General features: G+C 42.5%; 1 protein-coding gene across 6 annotated transcripts in view; it reads left to right on the forward strand.

Annotated features, from left to right (window-relative positions):
* Acbd5 (acyl-CoA binding domain containing 5) overlaps positions 1 to 21,957 on the forward strand; it is a 46,389-nt gene that overhangs the window by 17,368 nt on the left and 7,064 nt on the right. For 4 of the 6 annotated variants that reach the window (XM_045149195.1, XM_045149193.1, XM_045149196.1 and 1 more), the window contains 9 exons: positions 975 to 1,089; positions 1,822 to 1,854; positions 3,669 to 3,800; positions 8,663 to 8,863; positions 11,142 to 11,248; positions 15,507 to 15,771; positions 16,868 to 17,067; positions 17,589 to 17,627; positions 21,490 to 21,599. In XM_045149195.1, coding sequence (XP_045005130.1) covers positions 975 to 1,089; positions 1,822 to 1,854; positions 3,669 to 3,800; positions 8,663 to 8,863; positions 11,142 to 11,248; positions 15,507 to 15,771; positions 16,868 to 17,067; positions 17,589 to 17,627; positions 21,490 to 21,599 — 1,202 coding nt within the window. The remainder of the gene's footprint in view (positions 1 to 974; positions 1,090 to 1,821; positions 1,855 to 3,668; positions 3,801 to 8,662; positions 8,864 to 11,141; positions 11,249 to 15,506; positions 15,772 to 16,867; positions 17,068 to 17,588; positions 17,628 to 21,489; positions 21,600 to 21,957) is intronic. The other 2 variants (XM_045149197.1, XM_045149194.1) reach the window with 2 other exon arrangements.

Raw genomic sequence — 21,957 nt, forward strand, 5'->3', positions numbered from 1 at the left:
GTATGGGCATGCCAGAGTTTTCCTGCAGCTTCAGACACACCAGATGCATACACCACTTTGGATCCAACATGGGTACTGGAGAATTGGACTCCAACTGGCAGGATTGGAAAACAGGTCCCTTTAATTGCAATGTCATCTCTTCAACCGTGTTTATTTTTCTCTTTTCTCTTTTGAAATTTTTTTTAATTGTCAACTTCCATAATTGTTAACAATATCCAGTGGTAATTCCCTCCCTCCCCCCACTTTCCTCTTTGAAACTCCACTTTCTATCATGTCCCCTCCCCTTCTCAATCAGTCTCTCTTTTATTTTGATGTCATGATCTTTTCCTCCTATTATGATGATCTTGTGTAGGTAGTGTCAGGTGTTGCAAGGTCATGGATATCCAGGCCATTTTGTATCTGGAGGAGCACATTGTAAGGAGTCCTGCCCTTCCTTCAGCTCTTACATTCTTTCTGCCACCTCTTTTGCAATGGACCCTGAGCCTTGGAAGGTGTGATTGAAATATTTCAGTGCTGAGCACTCCACTGTCACTTCTCAGCACCATGGTGCCTTCTGAGGCCGAAGTAGGAGGATCGCCATGAATTTGAGTCCATCCTGAGACTACATAGTGAATTCCAGGTCAGCCTGGGCTACAGCAAAACCCTACCTTAAAAAAAAAAGGTAAAAACAAACAAACAAACAAACAAACAAACAAAAAAACCAAGAAAAGGGAGCTTGGCATGGTGGAGCCTGCCTGTAATTCTAACACTCTGGAGGTAGAAGTAGCAGGATCATGGCTCAAGGTTGTCCTCAGCTACACAGCAACTTTGAAGCCAGTCTGAGCTATATGAGGCCTTTCTGTAATCTTATGCTGACCTCAAATTCACTTGTCTCCCAAGTCCTGGGACTAAAGGTGTATACCACTGCACCCAGCTAGTCTACTATTTGATATGATATAAGTAATTTGTGATTAACTGTATTTCTTTGATTATAGATTCTTGAAACGATGCCCATGACTGAGAAAGTTGAAGAACTGCTGCACGTCATCGGTCCCTTCTATGAGATTGTAGAAGACAAAAAGAGCAACAGGAGTTCTGACTTAACTTCAGGTTGGACTATTTTGTTTTTGGTGTTTTTTTTTTTTTCCAATTTCTCAAGATAGAGTCTCACTGTAGCCCAGGCTGACCTGGAATTCACTATGTAGTCTCAGGGTGGCCTTGAACTCACAATGATCCTTCCACCTCTGCCTCTTGAGTGCTGAGATTAAAGGCATGCTCCACCATGCTCAGCTCCTATTTTGTCTTTAAAAATTTTTTTATTTTATTTTATTTTTTTGAATTTTCAAGGTAGGGTCTTGCTCTAGCCCAGGCTGATCTGGAACTCAGTCTGTAGTGTCAGGCTGGCCTCAAACTCTCAGTGATTCTCCTACCTCTCCTACCTCCTACCAATGCTGGGATTAAATGCATGTGCCACCATGCCCAGCTCTTTTTAGTTTGAGTCAGTATCATTCTCTGTTATGCAGGACCAGGCTTAGACTGGCCTCAGCCTCATAATCTCAGCCTCCCAAGTACAGGGGTTATAGGCATATATGCTTGACCCTATTTTACTTTTTTTTTTTTTTCTTGAGGCAAGGTTTCACTCTAGTCCAGGCTGACCTGAAATTCACTATGTAGTCTTGGGGTGGACTCAAACTCATGGTGATCCTCCTACTTCTGCCTCCAAAGTGCTGGGATTAAAGGTGTATACCATCATGCCTGGCTATTTTGCTTTTTGATTCAGTAAGTGTTATACACACATTGTTATCTTTATGTCTAATGTATTGTTTTACTTTCACATGCCAGTCCGACTGGAGAAAATCTCCAAATACTTAGAAGGTAGGAAATGAAATCCATTTAAAATTTTTGTTAAAAATATATCTCCAGAGTGTTGGAATTAAAGGCATGTGTCACCATGCCCAGCTTGGTCTCTTCTCTAACTCAGACTGATCTAGTATTCACTAGATAGTCTCAGGCTGGCCTTGAACTTGTGGTGATCCTTCTCTCTCTACCTCCTTAATGAAGGCGCTGAACCATCTCTCCAGCCTATAATTTTACACACACACACACACACACACACACACACACACACACACTTTATTTGCAAGAATAGAGAGATAGAAGAGAGACAGGCAGAGAGAATGGGTGTGCCAGAGCCTCCACATGCTGCAGATGAACTCCAGATGCACGTGCCACTTTGTACATTTGGCTCTACATGGAACTGGGGAATAGATTGTAGTATAAATTACAGTATGAATTATAGAAGTAACAGATCAAATGATTTTCTAGCTAAATTAATTTAGTGACAGAGTCTTATGTAGCCCTGGCTGGCCACGAAATTGTTAATTTATCCAAGGATGACCTTGAATTCCTGCCTCTAACTCCAAAGTGTTAGGATCAGAGGAGTACACTACCATGCTTGGCTCCTATTTTATTTTCTTTTTCTTTTTGGTTTGTTGATTTATTTGGAGACGAGGTTCTGCTATGAAGCCCTTGCTGGTTTGATACTTGCTATGTAGATCCAGTTGGCCTTGAACTTGCATTGAGTGCTGCAATATTTTAGTTTTATGAGACAGGGTCTCACTGTAGTTTAGCCTGCCTTATAGTTCAGTTTAATCTGCTTGACAGAGGCAGATATTGAATAACTGAAAAATACCAGGAGTAAAAGCACTAGCCCACAGTCACTGTGGTCTTTGAATGGAAAATGTCCCACATAGACTTACTTGTTTGAATACTTGATCCCTAGTTGGTGGAACTGTTGTGGGCCATTCATGGAGCCTTTAGGAGATGGCGACTTGCTGAAGGAAGTTTCGCTTGGGGGCAGTGCTTGAGTTGATGTAGTCCAGTCCTGCTGGGTGCTATTTAGTTTTTATTTATTATTTTATCATTATGGTTTTTAGTTTTGAGGTAAGGTCTCTAGCCCAGGCTGACCTGGAACTCTTTAGCTGCAGGCCAGTCTCGAACTCACAGCAATCCTGCTACCTTTGCTTCTGTAGTTCTGAGATTAAAGGCATGTGCCACCACACCTGGCTATTTTACTTTTTATAGTATTTGGGTTCTTTTTTTGTTTATCTGTTTTTGTGTGTGTGTGTGTGTGTGTGTGTGTGTGTGTGTTTTCCCTCAAGGTGGGGTCTCACTGCAGCCTTAGCTGACCTGGAACTGGGAACTGACTCTGTAGTCCCAGGCTGGCCTTGAACTCATGGAGATATTCCTACCTTTGTCTCCTGAGTGCTGGGATTAAGGGCATGTGCCACTATGCCTGGTGGAACAAATCTTTTGACAGTAAAACCTGCCCTCACATAAACAAAGGGACAGAATCTAATGTGAAATGAAGCTATATTGGTTCTTTATGTTATTTAGTGTGGTAATCTATAGACTTTGCTACAAAAAATATTTTTTAATTTATTTGATTTGTTGAGGTAGGGTTTCACTCTAGCCCGGTCTGACCTGGAATTCACTGTGTAGTCTCGGGCTGGCCTCAAACTCACGGTGATCCTCTTACCTCTGCCTCCTGAGTGCTGGGATTAAAGGTGTGTGCCACCACAGCTGGCCTCATTTTTTATACTTTTATTCAAAATTATTTATAATTTTAAAATTCTGACATTAGGTTACATTACCACATTAGTCATGCAGGTTGTTATTTCATGTTTTAGATCTTGGTAATGTTCTGACTTCTCCAAATGCAAAAGCTGTGAATGGTAAAGCTGAAAGCAGTGATAGTGGTGCTGAGTCTGAGGGAGAAGAGGTCCAAGAGGAAGTAAAAGGAACAGAACAGAGTGAGAGTGGTAAGTGTTTTTTGTTTTGTTTTGTTTTTTGTTTTCAAGGCAGGGTCTCCCTATAGCCCAGGCTGACCTGGAATTCACTATGTAGTCTCAGGGTGGCCTTGAACTCACCGTGATCCTCCCACCTCTTCCAAGTGCTGGGATTAAAGGTATGCACCACCATGCCTGTCATGTGGTGAGTTTTTGATAATGGGTTAATAATTCTGTACCAAGTAAGAGAACAGGGTCTAAAAACATTTGGCTAATTTGGAACCATATAAAGACTATAGAGTATAGAAATAGGCAGCCACATTAATAAATAATATAGGTGTTAATTGAAGGATAATAAGGTTTATCTGTTCTTCCAAATGCAGTGCATGGAATGCAACCTTAGTATAAATGCAACCTTATGCATAAATTTACTGGTTTCTTTTTTACACACACACACACACATACACACACATATATTTTTGAGACAGGCTGGCTGGCCTCCAACTGGCATGTAGCCCTTTGAACTTCTCTTTCCTTTGCCTCCCAAGTGCAGGGCTTACAGATAAGTGCTGCCATAACTGGCTTATCTGGTTGTGGGAGTAAATCAGTGCTTTTTGCATGGTAGATGAGAACTAACTACTGAGCTACTTTCCCAAACCTGAAATAGGTATTATCTTAGGTGTTATTTCCAACATAGATGCATGTATTTGTTATCAAGGACCACAAACTGTAACCTCTTTAGAAATAAAATGGAATCCAGAAAATAGAATTTAGGCATAAATTTTATTGTTATTGCAGTGCTAAGGATTGAACCCAAGGTCAACTCATGTAATACAAGCTCTGAACCGCTGAGTTACATCTCCAGTTCTTTTTGTTTTGTTTTGTTTTGTTTTTTTTCGAGGTAGGGTCTCACTCTGGTCCAGGCTGACCTGGAATTAACTCTGTAGTCTCAGGGTGGCCTTGAACTCACGGTGATCCTCCTACCTCTGCCTCCCGAGTGCTGGGATTAAAGGCGTGTGCCACCACGCCCGGCACATCTCCAATTCTTGGTGTCCTTGTTTGTTTGTTTTTTTGAGAGAGAGAGAAAGAGAGAGAGAATGGGTGCACCAGAGCCTTCAGCCACTGCAAATGAACTCCAGATGTGTGCTCCCCCTTGTGAACATGTGCAACATTGCATACTTGCTTTACTGTGCATCTGGCTTATGTGGGACCTGGAGATTAGAACATGAATTCTTAAGCTTTATAGGCAAGCACCTTAACCGCTAAACCATCTCTCCAACCCTGGAACTCACTCTTAGTCCCAGGCTGGCCTTGAACTCATGGCACTCTTCCTACCTCTGCCTCCTGAGTACTAGAATTAACTGTATGTGCCACCAAGCCTGGCTCAATTTTTAAATTTATTTTCTTGTTTTTTTTTTTTTGTCAAGGTAGCCCAGGCTGACCTGAAATTCACTATATAGTTTCAGGCTAGCTTTGAACTCACAATGATTCTTTTACCCCTCTCTCTAGAGTGCTGGGATTAAAGGCATGTGCCACCATACTTTGCCTATATTTATTTATTTATTTAAGTTTTTCGAGGTAGGGTGTTGCTCTACCTCATGCTGACCTGGAATTCACTATGTAGTCTCAAGGTGTCCTCCAACTCTTGGTGATCCTCCTACCTCTGCTCCTGAATGCTGTGATTAAAGATGCACACCCCCATACCCAACGTATATTTATCTTTTGAAGCATAGTCTCACTGTAGTCCAGGCTGACCCGGAATCTACTCTGTAGCCCATGCTGTCCTCAAATTCATGGCATTCCTTCTATCCCATTCCTCCCATTTTAGCCTCTTGAGCACTGGCCAGTTCTTGGTGTGTGTGTGTGTGTGTGTTAATTTTGACATAGGGTCTCACTCAAGACCAGGCTGACCTGGATTTCAGTATGTGGTTTCAGGCTGGCCTTGAATTCAAAATAATCCTCCTACCTCAACCCCCTAAGTACTGACTGAGTGTTGGGATTAAAGGTGTTTGCCACCATACCCAGCTGATTCTTGGTGATTTTGTTTTAATTTATTTGAGAGAGTCAGAGAGAAAAAGGCAGATAGATTGGGGGGGGGGGATGGGTACATCAGGGCCTTTAGCTACTGCAAATGAACTCCAGATGCATATGCCACCTTGTGCATCTGGTTTCGTGAGTCCTAGCAAATTGAACCTGGGTCCTTATGTTTCACTGGCAAGCATCTTAACCACTAAGCCACCTCTCTAAACCCTTTTTTGTTTGTTTGTTTGTTTTGTTTTGAGCAGAGAATCCTTTTCAGCAGTATTCTCTGTTCAGATATTTTCCTTTCTTTTTCATAAGAGAGAGAGGAGGGGAGGGATTGGCATTCCAAGATATCCAGCCACTGCATTTGAACTCCAGATGCATGCATATGCCTCCCCTTCCTTTGGCTCTTACATTCTTCCTACCACCCCTTCCACAATGGACCCTGAACCTTGGAGAGTGTGATATCTTGCTTAGTGCTGAACTCATAACTGTGACTTCTTCTCGAACTGTGGTGACTTTTTTCTTTTTTCAAGGAAGGTCTCACTCTAGTCCAAGCTAACCTGGAATTTATTATGTTGTCTCAAGATGGCCTCGAACCCATGGCAGTCCTCCTGCCTCTGCCTGTCAAGTTCTGGAATTAAAGGTGTGTGTCACCATGCCTAGCTTTTTGTTTGTTTGTTTGTTTTTTTGAGGTAGGGTCTTGCTTTGGCCCAGGCTGACCTGAAATTCACTATGTAGTCTCAGGGTGATTTTTTGCTCAAGGCCATTCTCCTACTTCTGCCTCCTGAGTGCTGGGATTAAAGGCATGCGCCACCATGCCTGGTTGTGGTGACTTTGAGCCACCCCAGTGGTCACTGCCACTGAAAAGAAGCTTCTTGGGCTAGAGAGATGACTTAGCTGTGAAGGCACTTGGCTGCAAAGCCTAAGGACCCAGCTTCAATTCTCCAATGCCCATATAAAGCCAGATACCAAATATAGCATATGTGTCTGGAGTTTGTTTGCAGTGGCTAGAAGCCCTGAAGTGCCCATTCTCTTACCCCCGCCCCTGCCTGTCTCATTCTCTCAAATAAATAAATTTAAAATATGTTTTTTAAAAAAGTGCATGTAGCTGGGTGTGGTGGTACATGCCTTTAATCCCAGCACTTGGGAGGCAGAGGTAGGAGGATTGCTGTGAGTTTGAGGCCACTCGGGGACTCTGTAGTGAATTCTAGGTCAGCCTGGGCTACATTGAAACCCTACCTCAAAAAACCAAAAAAAAAAAAAAAAAAAAGTGCTTGGTGGCACATGCCTTTAATCCCAGTATTTGGAAGGCAGTAGTAGGAGGATACCCATGAGTTTAAGGTCACCCTGAGACTACATAGTGAATTCCTCAGCCTGGGCTAGAGTGAGACCCTACCTCGACAAACCAGAAAGTGGGGTGTGATGGTATATGCCTTTAGTCCTAGCACTTGGGAAGCAGAGGTAGGACGATTGCTGTTGGTTTGAACCCCACCTGGCCTATAGAGTGAACCCCAGGTCAGCCTGGGCTAGAATGAGACCCTGCCTTGGAAAAACAACAACAAAGAAATCCTTAGAGGGCAGTTTGGTGGGCATAATATATATACATTTAGCTAGATAACAGCAGTTTATTGCTCCCCTAAGACTCATGAGTTCCCTAGTTATAATTTTTTTAAAGATTTTATTTATTTATTTACTTATTAGATTGAGAGAGAGGTGGGAAGGAGGGAGAGAGTGAGAATGGGTGCACCAGGGCTTCCAGCCAGTGCAAACAAACTCCAGACACATGCACCACATGTGCACCTGGCTTACATGGGATCTGGAAAACCGAACCTGGGTCCTTGCTTTGCAGGCAAGTGCCTTAACTGCTAAGCCATCTTTTCAGCTGCCTAGCTATTATTGTTTCATTAGGTTTTCAGTACCAGACATGAATTCCCTCCCATGGGGTGGGCCTCCAGTCCAATTAGAGAGCAATTGTTTTCTCCCTTAATAGTCTTGCCACTATTACTAAACCTTTTGGGACATTTGGCCTGGCTGGCCAGCTTTAAGGCTTGCAGGGTCCATTGCTATATAAAATTGTTTGTGACTTCTCTTTCCCCAAAGGCTTTGTGCTATGTAGCTCTTTCCAGCATTCTGACAGCAGGGAGTTTTCTAGCTCACCTCCAGCTTGATTCCTGAGAATATTTTTAAATATGGGTTTGGTGACACATGCTTGTAATCCCAGTAGTTGGCAGTCTGAGGCAGGAAGATTGCCAGGAGTTCAAGATCAATATGGACTACAGAATGAATACTGTGAGACCCTGTCTCAAAAAACCAAAGATAGGGCTGGAGAGATGGCTTAGCTGTTAAGTGCTTGCCTAAGGACCCCGGTTCGAGGCTCAATTCCCCAGGACCCACGTTAGCCAGATGCACAAGGGGGCGCACGCGTCTGGAGTTTGTTTGCAGTGGCTGGGAGCCCTGTTGCGTCCATTCTCTCTCTCTCTGCCTCTTTATCTCTCTGTATGTCACTCTCAAATAAATGAATAAAAATAAACAAAAAATTTTTAAAAACAAACAAAAACAGAGATAGCTGGGGATGTAGTTCTTCAGTAGAGCACTTGCCAGGATTTTGTGAGACTCTAGGTTCATTTTCTAGCAGTCATGCAAAAACAAAACAACAAACAAGACCGAAAGAGAGTGAGAACATGAGCAAGTTAGCTAGCTCTTGGCATATATTAACTTCCTTTTCAAGGAACCACCTGTTGCTCTGATCCAAGTAGAAAACCCTTGCCGGGATTAGGTGAGTTGGGAAATGACTAGTGGAAATTACAATATAGTATATAGCAGTTGACCTCCACCGAATTTCTATGAATCTCTTCATTTTCTCATAAAAGAGAAGAAAATCATGAAGAAAACAGTAGATAAGAATTTGGACGTCATTGTCACTAACGGCTATGATAAAGACAGCCTTGTTCAGGTTGTACAGAATGACAGCTGTGTCCATTCTTCCCGGAATGACAAAAGAGCTGGAGAAGTAAAACTTACAGACCAAAACTTGGACCAAACTGGAAAAACTGCTGCCCGTGTTCACCCAGGTATTGTCCTCAAATATTTTGTGTTCTACAATGAAAATATTCTTTTAATAATTTCAGAATATTTAGGAATAGTTTAAAATTTTAAAATCTCTTATTTGGTAGTATCTTAGAAATTATTACTATCATAAGGGTTTGTTGGTTTGAAGGGCAGTGAATTAGGGCCAGATCTTTTAGTTATTATTATTATTTTGTTTTGTTTTTTTCAAGGTAGGGTTTCACTGCAGCTCAGGTTGACCTGGAATTTACTATGTAGTCTCAGGGTGGCCTTGAACTCATGGCGATCCTTCTGCCTCCCCAGTGCTGGGATTAAAGGTATGCACCACCATACCCAGCTAGTTTTTATTATTTTTATTTTTTGAGGCATGATTTCACCTTAGCCCAGGTTGACCTGGAATTTACTGTGTAGTCTAGGTTGACCTCATGGCACTCCTGTCTACGTCTCCCCAAGTGCTGGTGGTATTCAGGGTATGCACCAGCATGTCCACCTTTGTTTTTATGGAGACGTTGTTTTGACCTTTTTAAATTTTTATCTGTTTACTTGAGAAAGAGAGAATATGAATGTGTATAGGCACACTAGGGCCTCTTGCCACATCTGGCTTTACATGGGTACTGGGGAATTGGACCTCGGTCAACAGGCTTTGTGAATAAGTGCCTTTTCACCACTGAGTCATCTCCCAGCCCTATTGAGACATTTTGATTATATTGTCATATAATTCTTTAAAATCATCAAAATTTTTATTTGTTTTGGTTTTTCTGAGGTAGGGTCTTGCTCCAGCCCAGGCTGACCCTGGAATTCACTATGTAGTCTCAGGGTGGCCTCGAACTCATGGTTATCCCCCTCTTCCTCCTGAGTGCTGGGATTAAAGATTAAAGGCATGCACCACCATGCCTGGTGACATTTTTACTTTAAGAAAATGTTTATTTATTTATTTAAGAGAGAAAGAGTATGGGTGTACCAGGGCTTCTTGCCACTGCAGATGATTCTAGATACATGTGCCACTTTGTGTATCTGGCTCTATATGGGTAGTAGGGAATTGAACCTGGGACAGGAAACTACAGCAAATAAATGCCTTTAACCTCAGTCTTCTCCATAGCTCTGAAATTTTTACTTTTAGTCCTGATTGTTTTATCCTCTGATTATATGTTGGCTTTCTCCTTAGTAAAGGCAGTTACAGTCTTTCTTATCTTCATGATATAGGGCTCAGTCTGTAGTGTGTACATATTGAAAACCAAGAAACATCATTTCCTCTTGTAACAGTCAAACTTGCATAGTTTTATTCCAAATTTAAGGATACTAGGTTTTCTTTCTTTTTTAAAAAATTTTTTAAATTTATTTGAGAGAGGGAAAGAGGCAGAGCGAGCGAGCGAGAGAGAGAATGAGAATGGGTGCGCCAGGCCTCTAGCCACTGAAAATGAACTCCAGACATGTCTGCCACCTTGTGCATCTGGTTTACATGGGTCCTTTGGCTTTGCAGGCAAGTGCCTTAACTGCTAAGGCATCTCTCCAGCCCCTTCCCCCCCACCCCCAGGTAGAGTCTCACTCTAGTCCAGGCTGACCTGAATTCCCTATGTAGTATCAGGGTGGCCTCGAACTCATGGCAGTCTTCCTACTTCTGTCTTTCAAGTGCTGGGATTAAAGGTGTGTGCCACCACACCTGGCCAAGATTTCCTTTTTAAAAATTTTTTATTTATTTATTTACCTTTTTTTTTTTGAGGTAGGGTCTCACTCTAACTCAGGCTGACCTGGAATTCACTATGTAGTCTCAGGGTGACTTTGAACTCACTGCAATCTTCTTACCACTGCCTCCTGGAGTGTTGGGATTAAAGGTGTGCACCAGCATGCCTGGCTGTAACCCTCTGTGGCTTGGTCAGGCCTCAGACTTGTGATCCTTCTGCCTCCACCTTCTGAGTTTACTGAGATTACAGGTGTGTGCTTTCACATCTGCCTGTGATCTTTCCAAATAAGTCCAATCATCTAAATTTAAACTTTTGGTAAGTTAAAAAAAATGTACGATTTGGAGATAGATGTGATGGTACACCTGTCATCTTAGCACTTTGGAGGTTGATGCAGCAGCCTTGTGAGTTTGAGGTCAACCTGGGATACACAGTGAGACCTGTTTATAAATGAATAAATGAATTAATCACTGTATAAATAAGATGACTTGGTAAATCAAATCTGTCAGTATGAATATAATCTAGTAATTATGTATAAAATAGAATAAAAGTGTTTTTTAACAATAGATGCACTTATGCTATCTGGACATTTGTTCATATTTAGATATGAATGATGATCACAATGAAGATATTTCAGGAGTTCAGCATTTGACAAGTGACTCAGACAGTGAGGTTTACTGTGACTCTATGGAGCAATTTGGACAAGAAGAGGTAAAAATGACATTTTCTAATGAGCAAGTTTTCAAAGTGGTATAGCAGAATCCAATGCATTGTCTAATAGCATGTATATATGAAAACTCCTTAATGAATAGATCACTTTGCATGCTAACTTAAAAATTAAAAAAGCCAGGTGTGGTGGTATATGCATTTAATCCCAGCACTCAGGAGACAAAGGTAGGAGGATTATTATGAGTTTGAGGCCAACCAACCTGAGTCTATGTAGTGAATTCTAGGCAAGGCTGTGCTAGATGAGACCTTACCTGGAAAAACCAACCAAACAAATAAACAAAAGCCTTCCAAAAACTAAATGAGTTCTTCATATTGATTATAATCCATTGAGTTAAAACTTTTAGTCAGAACAATCTTCAGGTCAGAACAATCTTCAGGGCCTAGAGAGGCAGCTCAGTGGATTAACACACTTCCTGCACAATTCTGAGTACTTGAGTTCAGATCTCCAGACCCCATGTAAAAGCCAGACACTGTGGTGGGCTTCTGTAATCCCAGTGCATTTATGGTGAGAAGGGAGGTAGAAACAGGAGAATTTCCTAGAAGCTCACAAATGAAGCAGAGGAGAGAGAGAGAAAAAGAGAATGAGAGAGAGAGAGAGCACGTGCGAGCGCGAGCAAGAAAGTAGAGAGAAGAGAGAGAGGGAGTGAGACCAAGACCCTGTTCAAAGCAAGATGGAAGGCAAGGGCTGATCTGAAAGTTGTCCTCTGACTTCCACATGCATGATCTAGCATGTGCTCCCACTTTCAGACATTCAGTAAATAATTTTTAAAACATCTTCATTTTTTTTTTTGTTAGATTCAGTATTTGGAAGATTAAAAAAAAAATTAGAGAGACAGAGAGAGAGAGAAAATTGGTGCACCAGAGCCTCAGCCACTAAAATTGAACTCCAGAGGCTTGCACCACCTAGTGGGCATGTGCAACCTTGCACTTGTCTCACCTTTGTGCATCTGGGTTATGTGGGATCTGGAGAGTCAAATATGAGTCCTTAAGCTTTGCAGGCAAGCTCCTTAATCACTTAGCCATCTCTCCGGCCCTGGAAGAGGGAAGAAATGGAAGCCAGGTGTGGCCCATATAGTCCAGCACTCAGGAGGCTGAGGTAACAGGACTGCTGTGAGATTAAGGCTAGCTTGGGGCTTTAAAGTGAGTTCTAGGCCAGTCTTAGTCAGTGTGAGACCCTGCCTCAAAAAAACTCAAACCAAAACAAATGAAAACAACAAAATATATGTTTTTATTTTTATTTTTTCCTATTAGCAGTTCTTTCTGATAGGAGATTGAGTTTGACAGTTGTACTTTTATTTGGCATTTTCACATCTTCTTGTCATTTTCCTGTCTATATGTAATACAGTTCAGTGTGTGGTATAGAAAATCACTTAACTTCTTGCCTTCCTGAAATGTTTTTAACTTTTGTTTTCTTGAGAGAGGGTTTTGCTTTGTAGCCCAGGCTGGCCATGAACTTGTAACAATTCTCCTGCCTCGGCCTCCTAAGTGCTGGAATTACATGCATGTGTCACCATTTCCAGGTTGCTTTTTTTTTTAAAAAATTGTTTATTTATTTATTTGAGAGCGACAGACACAGAGAGAAAGACAGATAGAGGGAGAGAGAGAGAATGGGCGCGCCAGGGCTTCCAGCCTCTGCAAATGAACTCCAGACGCGTGCGCCCCCTTGTGCATCTGGATAACGTGGGACCTGGGGAACCGAGCCTCGAACCAGGGTCCTTAGGCTTCACAGGCAAGCGCTTAACCGCTAAGCCATCTCTCCAGCCCAGCCTTTTTTTTTGGAGGATTATCATGGTTTATTGTCTATAATTATGGAAGTTGTCAATAATGTAATAATCATAATAATAATAACAGAAATGCCCTACCTGGGCTGGAGAACTGGCCAAGTTGCTTTTAACTATATTTCCTCCCCTTCTTTTTTTCTGTAATTTTATTTATGTATGTTTTTTTTTTTTTCACACCCCCCCCCCCCCCCCGGGTAGGGTCTCAGTCTAGCCCAGGCTGACCTGGAATTCACTATGTAGTCTCAGGGTGGCCTTGGACTCATGTGATCCTTCTACCTCTGGCTCCTGAGTGCTGGGATATATGAGTGTGCCACCATGCCTGTTTTTTTTTTTTTTTTTTTTAAACAACAACAATTATTTTTAGGGGCTGGAAAAATGGCGTAGTGGTTAAGGCACTTGCCTGCAAAGCCAAAGGACCCAAGTTCAGTTCCTCAGTACCCACGTAAGCCAGATGCACAAGGAGGCACATTAGTCTGGAGTTCATTTGCAGTGGCTGGGGGCCCTGGTTTACCCATTCTCTCTATCTCTTCTCTATCTGTGTCACTCAGCTTGCAAATAAATTTTTTTTTTAAATTTTTAATTATTTTTATTTATTATTTATTTACAAGCAGAGAAAGAGAGAGAGAGAGAGAGAGAGAGAAAAGAGAGAGAGAGCCTGGGCACACCAGGGCCTTTAGCCACTATAAATGAACTCCAGATGCATACATCACCCTGCGCATCTGGCTTATACGGATTCTGGGGACTTGAACCTAGGTCCTTAGGTTCTGCAGGCAAGTGCCTTAACCACTAAGTCATCTCTCCAGCTCCGTTACTATTTTATTTGTGAGCGAAAGAGACAGACAGAGAGAGAGAGAGAGAGAGAGAGAGAGAGGGAGGGAGAGAGGGAGGGAGATAGATTGAGAATTTTATTTGTGAGCGAAAGAGACAGAGAGAGAGAGAGAGAGAGGGAGGGAGGGAGGGAGGGAGGGAGGGAGGGAGCGAGGTTGAGAATGGGTAGAGAGAGAGAGAGAGAGAGAGAGAGAGGGAGGGAGGGAGGGAGGGAGGGAGATTGAGAATGGGTATGCAGAGAGAGAGAGAGAGAGAGAGAGAGGGAGGGAGGGAGGGAGATTGAGAATGGGTATGCCAGGGCCTCTAGTCACTGCAAACAAACTCCAGATGCATACACCACCTTGGCTTACGTGGGACCTAGAAAATTGAATGTGGGTCCTTAGGCTTCACAGGCAAGTGCCTTAGCTGCAAAGCTGTCTCTCCAGCCCTTGTTCCTTTGTTCTTTTTCCTCTTCCTCCTTCCTCACTACTTCCCTTCCTTCTTCCTCCATCTTTTTTCCTCCTCCTTTCTTTCTCTTTCCTCCACTTCTTTTCCCCTCCTTCTCAAGTCCCCTCTCTCCACAAGCTAGTCTCAGATTCATGACAATCCTACTTTAGCATCCTGAGTGCTGGGATTATAGCTGTGAGCACCACCACACCCAGTAGAACTTTTTTTTTTTTTGGATTTTCAAGGTAGGGTTTCATTCTAGTCCAGGCTGACCTGAAATTCACTATGTAGTCTCACCTTGAACTCATGGTGATCCTCCGATCCCTGCCTCCCTAGTGCTGGGATTAAAGTGTGTGCCACCAGGCCCAGCTCCCGTAGAACTTTTGTTTTTTCTACCCTTTATAGACCACTGAAAAATAGAGGGTTTATACTTTCTGTGTGATTGATTGACTCATGAGAACATTTTAGTGCCCAGCTTCACAAAGCTCATAGGCAAAATTATTGTGTTGGGCACTGGGGCACACGCCTTTGATCCCAGCACTCGAGAGGCAGAGGCAGAAGGATTATTATGAGTCTGATGAGGCCAGCCTAAGACTATATAGTGAATTCTAGGTCAGCCTGGGCTAGAATGAGAACCTGCCTTGAAAAAAAACAACAACTCATTTCTCCCCATTGTTTTCTTCATTTGTGTATCTACATTCCAAGTTTTTTATTTTTATTTTTTAGTTTTCGTAATAGGGTCTTGCTCTAGCCCAGGCTGACCTGGAATTCACTAGATAGTCTTAGGGTAGCTTCAAAGTCAGCTATTCTACTGCAGCCTCCTGACTGCCAGGATTAAAGGTGTGAGCCATCATACTTGGTTTAGGACTTTTTTAAAAAAAGGAATACATTAGCCAGTAACAGAAGAGCCTTTTGTGTGTGTGTTTGTGTGTGTGTGTGTGTGTGTGTGTGTGTGTTTTGTTTTTTGAGGTAGGGTTTCACTGTAGCTCAGGCTGACCTGGAATTCACTATGTAATCTCAGGGTGGCCTCGAACTCATAATTCTCCTATCTCTGCCTCCCAAGTGCTGGGATTAAAAGCGTACGTGACCACACCCAGCTCCGAAGAGCCATTTTTAAGCAAAACAGCATATCTATTACCATGATAACTTTGTGGTATATAATTTACATTCCTGGTTGTTAACTAAGTTTCATTTTAAATTTATAGTCTTTAGACAGCTTTATGTCAGACAGTGGACAATTTCAATATTACTTGGGTGGTGATCCCAGTCAGCACTTGGAAAATTCTGGTTTTCATGAAGATGTTCGAGTATCTCCTGGAAATGGAGCCATTGGGCACATGCAGATGATGGCAGTCGAGGGCAAAGGTGAAGTAAAGCATGGAGGAGAAGATGGCAGAAATAACAGTGGAGCGCCACATCGTGAGAAGCGCGCTGGAGAAAGTGAGGAATTCTCTGTCAGAAGAGGGAGAGGTATGTATCTTCTTTCCTTCCTTTCTTTCTTTCTTTCTTTTTTTTTTTTACTATGCTTCCTAAATGCTGTAATTAAAGGCATGCACCACCATACCTGGCACTGTTTTATAGGGTGTTTTATTTTGAGGTAGGGTCTCACTGTATAGCCCAGGCAGACCTGAAATTCATTATGTAGTCTCAGGGTGGCCTCAAACTCATGGTGATCCTCCTACTTCTGCTTCTGAGTACTGGGATTAAAGGCATGTGTGAGCACATCCAGTTTATTTGGTCTTTCATTTCTTTATCTTTTTTTAAACATTTCTTTTTACTGTTTTTTTTTTAAATTTTACTATATAAAATATTTTATTTTTACTTAATTATTTGAGATAGAGACAGAGGTCTATTTTATGTGCTTCATGATTTCTTCTGCTTTTCTTTGGACTTAAAGTTAAAGGAATTAACTGAAGAAAATCAATAGAACACTATTTCTTTTCTGTTCTCTTCCTCCTTCCTTCCCTCCCCTTCCCTTTCATTTTTTCTTAGAGGTAGGGTCTTATTCTAACACAGACTGATCTGGAATTCACTATGTAGTCCCAGGCTGGGCTTGAACTCACAGCAATTCTACCTCAGCCTCTCAAATTCTGATATTAAAGGTGGGTGCTACCATCCCTGGCTTTATTTCTATTTTTCTTTTTTTTGAGGTAAGGTCTCACTGTACCCCAGGCTGACCTGGAATTCATTTTGTATTCTCAGGATGGCCTTGAACTCATGGTGATCCTCCTACCTCTGCCTCCCAAGTGCTGGGATTAAAGGCATATGCCACCACACTGGTCTTTTATTTTTATTTATTTATTTTAAAGTTTTATTTACAGGGCTGGAGAGCTGACTTAGAGGTTAAGGTGCTTATCTGCAAATCCTAACAACTTGAGTTTAATTCCCCAGTACCCACATAAAGCTAGGTGCAGAAAATGGTGCATGCATCTGGAGTTTGTTTGTAGTGGTTAGAGTACCTGGTGTATGTAGCCCATTCTCTTTCCTATTTCTCTGTGCTTGGAAAGAAATAATTTTTTTTTTAAAGTCTCATTTACAGCTAACTTGTTTTAATCTCATAAAATAGGGCATAGGATGCCACATTTGAGTGAAGGAACAAAGGGCCGGCAAGTTGGTAGTGGAGGTGATGGAGAGCGCTGGGGCTCCGACCGAGGGTCACGAGGCAGCCTCAATGAGCAGATTGCGCTGGTGCTCATCAGATTGCAGGAGGACATGCAGAATGTCCTCCAGAGACTTCACAAACTGGAAACCCTAACGGCTTTGCAGGTAAGATTCTGAGTTTACCTTACTGTCCTTGTTGACTCTGTAAAGCAGTGTGTTCAAATTTGCATAATCACTAACTTTTTTTTTTTTTTTAAATGAAGTAGGATTTTCCTCTATCCCAGGATGACCTGGAATTCACTATGTAGTCTCAGGGTGGCTTTGAACTCACCACAATCCTCCTACCTCTGCCTCCTGAGTGGATTAAAGGTATACACCGCCATGCCTGGCCCAGGATCTACTTTTTAAAATACTATTTAAGAGATGACTGAGCTGGGTGTGGTGGTGCACGCCTTGAAACCTAGCACTTGGGAGGCAGAGGGAAGATCGCTGATAGTTCAAGGCCACCCTGAGACTACATAGTGAATTCCAGGTCAGCTTGGGCTAGAGTGAGACCCTACCTCGAAAAACCAAAAAAAAGAAGAAAAAGAAAAAGAGAAAAAAGTACTACAAAAGACAAAAGAAAACAAATACTGTGTACCCCCCCATTCTGTCAAAGCTAAGACACTATTCATTTGCATTTACAGACAAAGTCATCCACATTGCAGACACAACCCTCCTCACAGGTAAGACTTCTTTTCTTAAAAATAAATTCTAGGGTTTTATTTATTTTATATATATATATATATATATATATATATAGGTTTTTTGAGGTAGGGTCTCACTCTAGCCCAGCCTGACCTAGAATTCACTATGGAGTCTCAGGTTTGCCTCAAACTCACTGCAATCCTACCACTGCCTCCCGAGTGCTGGGATTGAAGGCGTGTGCCACCACGTATTTATTTATTTATTCATTCATTTAATTATTTGAGAGAGATAGAGGCAGAGAGAATGAGTATGGACCCATCAGGGCTTCTTGTCACTGCAAACTCCAGACACACACACACCACTTAATGCATCTGGCATTACATAGGCACTGGGGGATCAAACCCAGGCAGTCAGGCTTTGCAAGCAAATACCTTTTAACTGCTGAGCCATTTATCTAGTCCAATTAATTTTTTTTTCTGAGGTAGGGTTTTCCTCTATCCCAGGCTGACCTGGAATTCACTATGTAGTTTCAGGGTGGCCTTGAACTCCTGACGATCTTCCTACCTCTACCTCCCCAGTGCTGGGATTAAAGACATGCACTGCCATGCCTGGCTTTCCAGCCTAATTCTGGGGTTATTACTTATTTGAGAAAGTGAGAGAAAAAGAGGCAGGTAGAGTGAGAGAGAATTGAAGTAGGGCTGCAGCTCAGCTGCTAAAGGCACTTGCTTGTAAAGTCTAATGGTCTGAGTTTGATTTCCCTTTAACCCACATAAAGCCAAATGTACTAAGTGGCATATGTGTCTGGAGTTTGTTTGCAGTGGCAGGAGGCCCATTCCTTCTCCTATTCTTTCTCTCTCTCTCTCTCTCTCTCTCTTTTTTTTTTTTTTACTAAAAATTCACGTGAGCCAGGTGTGGTGGTGCACACCTTTAATTCCAGCACTTGAGAGGCAAGGGAGGAGGATCACCATGAGTTCAAGACCACTGAGAGACTACATAGTGAATTCCAGGTCTGCCTAGGCTAGAGTGAAACCCTACCTCAAAAAAACAAAAAACAAAAACAAACAAAAAAAACTGGACACGGTGGTACACACCTTTAATCCCAGCACTCCGGAGGCAGAGGTAGTAGGATTGCTGCGAGTTCAAGGCCACCCTGAGACTATATAGTGAATTCCAGGTCAGCCTAAGATAGACCCTATTTTGGCAAAAAAGAAAAAAACCAGATAATTGCAGTGAAAAATTGTGTGTGGGGGAGTGTGTTTACTTGTCTTGGAAGTCAGTTTACTGAGTTCCTACTTTCTTTGAGAGCTTGTTTGTAAGCTTTTCAGGGGAATCCCAGAATATCCTTTTGTTTTGCTTTGATTTTTTGTTATTATTTACTTATTTGACAGAAAGAGGCAGAGAGGGAGGGGGAAGAATAGGCACGCCAGGGCTTAGCAGTTAAGTGCTTGCCTGTGAAGCCTAAGAACCTCAGTTCGAGGCTCGATTCCCCAGGACCCACATTAGCCAGATGCACAAGGGGGCGTATGCGTCTGAAGTTCGTTTGCAGTGGCTGGAAGCCCTGGCACGCCCATTCTCTCTCTCTCTCTCTGTTGCTCTCAAATAAATAAATAAAAATAAACAAACAAAAAGAATAGGCACGCCTGGGCCTCCAGCCACTTTGTACATCTGGCTTATGTGGGTCCTGGAGAATTGAACTGGGACCCTTTGGCTTTGCAGGCAAATGCCTTAACCACTAGGCCATCTCTCTAGCCCCTTGTTTTGATTTTTGAAGTAGGGTCTCACTCTAGCCCAGGCTGGCCTTGAATTCACAGTGATCCTCCCACTTCTGCCTCCCAAATGCTGGGATTAAAGGCATGCACATCGGCCGGCATACATCCCAGGATATTTTTACTGGAAGTGATATTTGTTACTAATTTTATTTATTTGTGTAAAATATTTTTTTTTAATTTATTTGGGAAGGAGCATGAGGAACTCCTGCTACTGTAAACAAACTCCAGACTTATGCAGCCCTTTTTCCATTTGGCTTTATGTGGGCACTGAGGCATCACAGCCAGGCAGGCCGACTTTGTAAGCAAGAGCCTTTGACTGCTGAGCTGTCTCCCCAGCCCTATTTATTTTAAATTTATTATTATTGTAAGGAAAGTGTAAGAGAAAAACAAAAGAGAATACGGGTCTTTGAACTCTACACACTGTTTCATTAGAGAAAACAGTGAGATACAACAGCTTTCCTGCAGGATGGAGGCTGAAACATAGAGCCAGGCTATGGTGTAAGTTTATAAGGAGGCTCCTAAGAAAAACAGACTGTACCAGGTGTAGTTGATAAGAAGATTGTAGCTGTTTGTGTCCTTGTTCAGAATAGGCTTTTTCAGCTAGGAATGTCTAAGGGAGGATCCTCAGATGGTTTCTGGTCCTTCAAGGCCACCTAAGCTAAGGGGAATACATCAGTCAGGTAAGGGTGCCAAGCCAAATGTCTCTGTTGTTTCTTTTATTGCCTGCAAGCTTTAGGGATAGTTATTAACTCTTTAGTTCCTTTTAGTTTTCAGAGAGAGAGAATATTGGTGTGCCAGTTCCTCAGCCACTGAAGTTGAACTCCAGGCACTTGTGCCACCTAGTGGGCATGTGTCACCTTGTACTTGCCTCACCTTTGTGCATCTGGCTAATGTGGGATCTGGAGAGTCGAACTTGGGTCCTTACACTTCACAGGCAAGTGCCTTAACCACTAAGCCATCTCTCCAGTCCTTTTTATGTTTTTTTTTTTTTTTGAGGTAGGGTCTCACTTTATCCCAGGCTGACTTGGAATTCACTATGTAGTTTCACGGTGGCCTTGAACTCATGGTGATACTCCTACCTCTGCCTTTGGAGTGCTAGGATTAAAGGCGTGCACCACTGTGCCTAGCTTACTTAACAAATTAGCGTATGTGGGAGGGGCACATATATGCTGTGGTCCACATGTGTAGGTCAATGTAGTCTGTGTCCCATCTTCTTTGAGATTAGTCTGGCTCGTGAGTTTAGGCCCCTTGTCATAGGCATGCTGGATCTTTGATGCAGGGCTTCTTTACATGCAGCTTTAAAATGTGGCTGCTGGAGAACTGTACCTAGTGCAGCAGACTTGGCAAGCGTACACCTTTTACTGCTGAACCATCTCCCCAGCCCTGAGTTACGTTTTTTTTTTTTTTTTAATTGTGGACTACTGGGCTGGAGAGATGGCTTAGCGGTTAAGCACTTGCCTGTGAAGACTAAGGACCCTGGTTCGAGGCTCTATTCCCCCAGGACCCACGTTAGCCAGATGCACTAGGGGGTACACGCATCTGGAGTTTGTTTGCAGTGGCTGGAGGCCCTGGTGCACCCATTCTCTCTGTCTTTCTCTGCCTCTTTCTCTGTCACTCTCAAATAGATAAATAAATAATAAAATAAAATAATGGATTATTGGGGCTGGAGGCTCTTGCTCACAAAACCTAATGACCCATGATCCGTTCTCCAATACCCTTGTAAAGGCAGGTACACAAAGTGGCACGTGCATCTGGAGTTTGTTTGCAAAGGCTAGAGGTACTAGTACACCCCTATTCGTTCTCTGCTTGTAAATAAATAAAATGATTAAAAAAAAAATTATGAGCTGGGTGTGGTGGTACACGCCTTTCATCCCAGCACTTGGGAGGCAGAGGTAGGAGGATCACCGTGGTTCAAGGCCACCCTGAGACTACATAGTAAATTCCAGGTCAGCCTGAGCTAGAGTGAAACCCTACCTCAAAACCAAACTGAACCGAACTGAATCAAAACATAACATAACATAACATAACATAAAACATACAACATACCATACCATACCACAAATGGGTTACTTCTGTCTTTGTACATTGAATATTTAATAGCTTGGTAACAAATTTACTTTTATTTTCTCAGAGACCATCTTGGTGGCCCTTTGAGATGTCTCCTGGTGCATTAACTTTTGCTATTATATGGCCTTTTATTGCCCAGTGGTTGGTGCATTTATATTATCAAAGACGGAGAAGGTAAGAGTATAGTTGTTTTTTTGTTTTGTTTTTGTTTTGTTTTGTTTTGGTATTGTTTGAGGAAGGATCTCACTGTAGCCCAGTCAGGCCTTGAGTTCATGGTGGTCCTACTACCTCAGTCTCCCTAGTGCTGGGATTAAAGGTGCGTACCACCATACCTGGCTAAGACCCTAGTTTTATAATTTGAAAAAATGTATGAACTCTTTTTGTTTGCTTGTTTTTCGAGGTATGGTCTTGCTGTAGCCCAGGCTGACCTGGAATTTACTATGTAGTCTCAGGCTGGCCTCAGAGTCACAGAGATCCTCCTCCCTCAGCCTCCTGAGTGCTGGGATTAAATGCATATGCCACCAAGTCTAGC

This window comes from Jaculus jaculus, chromosome 5, assembly GCF_020740685.1.
Source record: "Jaculus jaculus isolate mJacJac1 chromosome 5, mJacJac1.mat.Y.cur, whole genome shotgun sequence".
Classification (NCBI taxonomy): Eukaryota; Metazoa; Chordata; class Mammalia; order Rodentia; family Dipodidae; genus Jaculus; species Jaculus jaculus.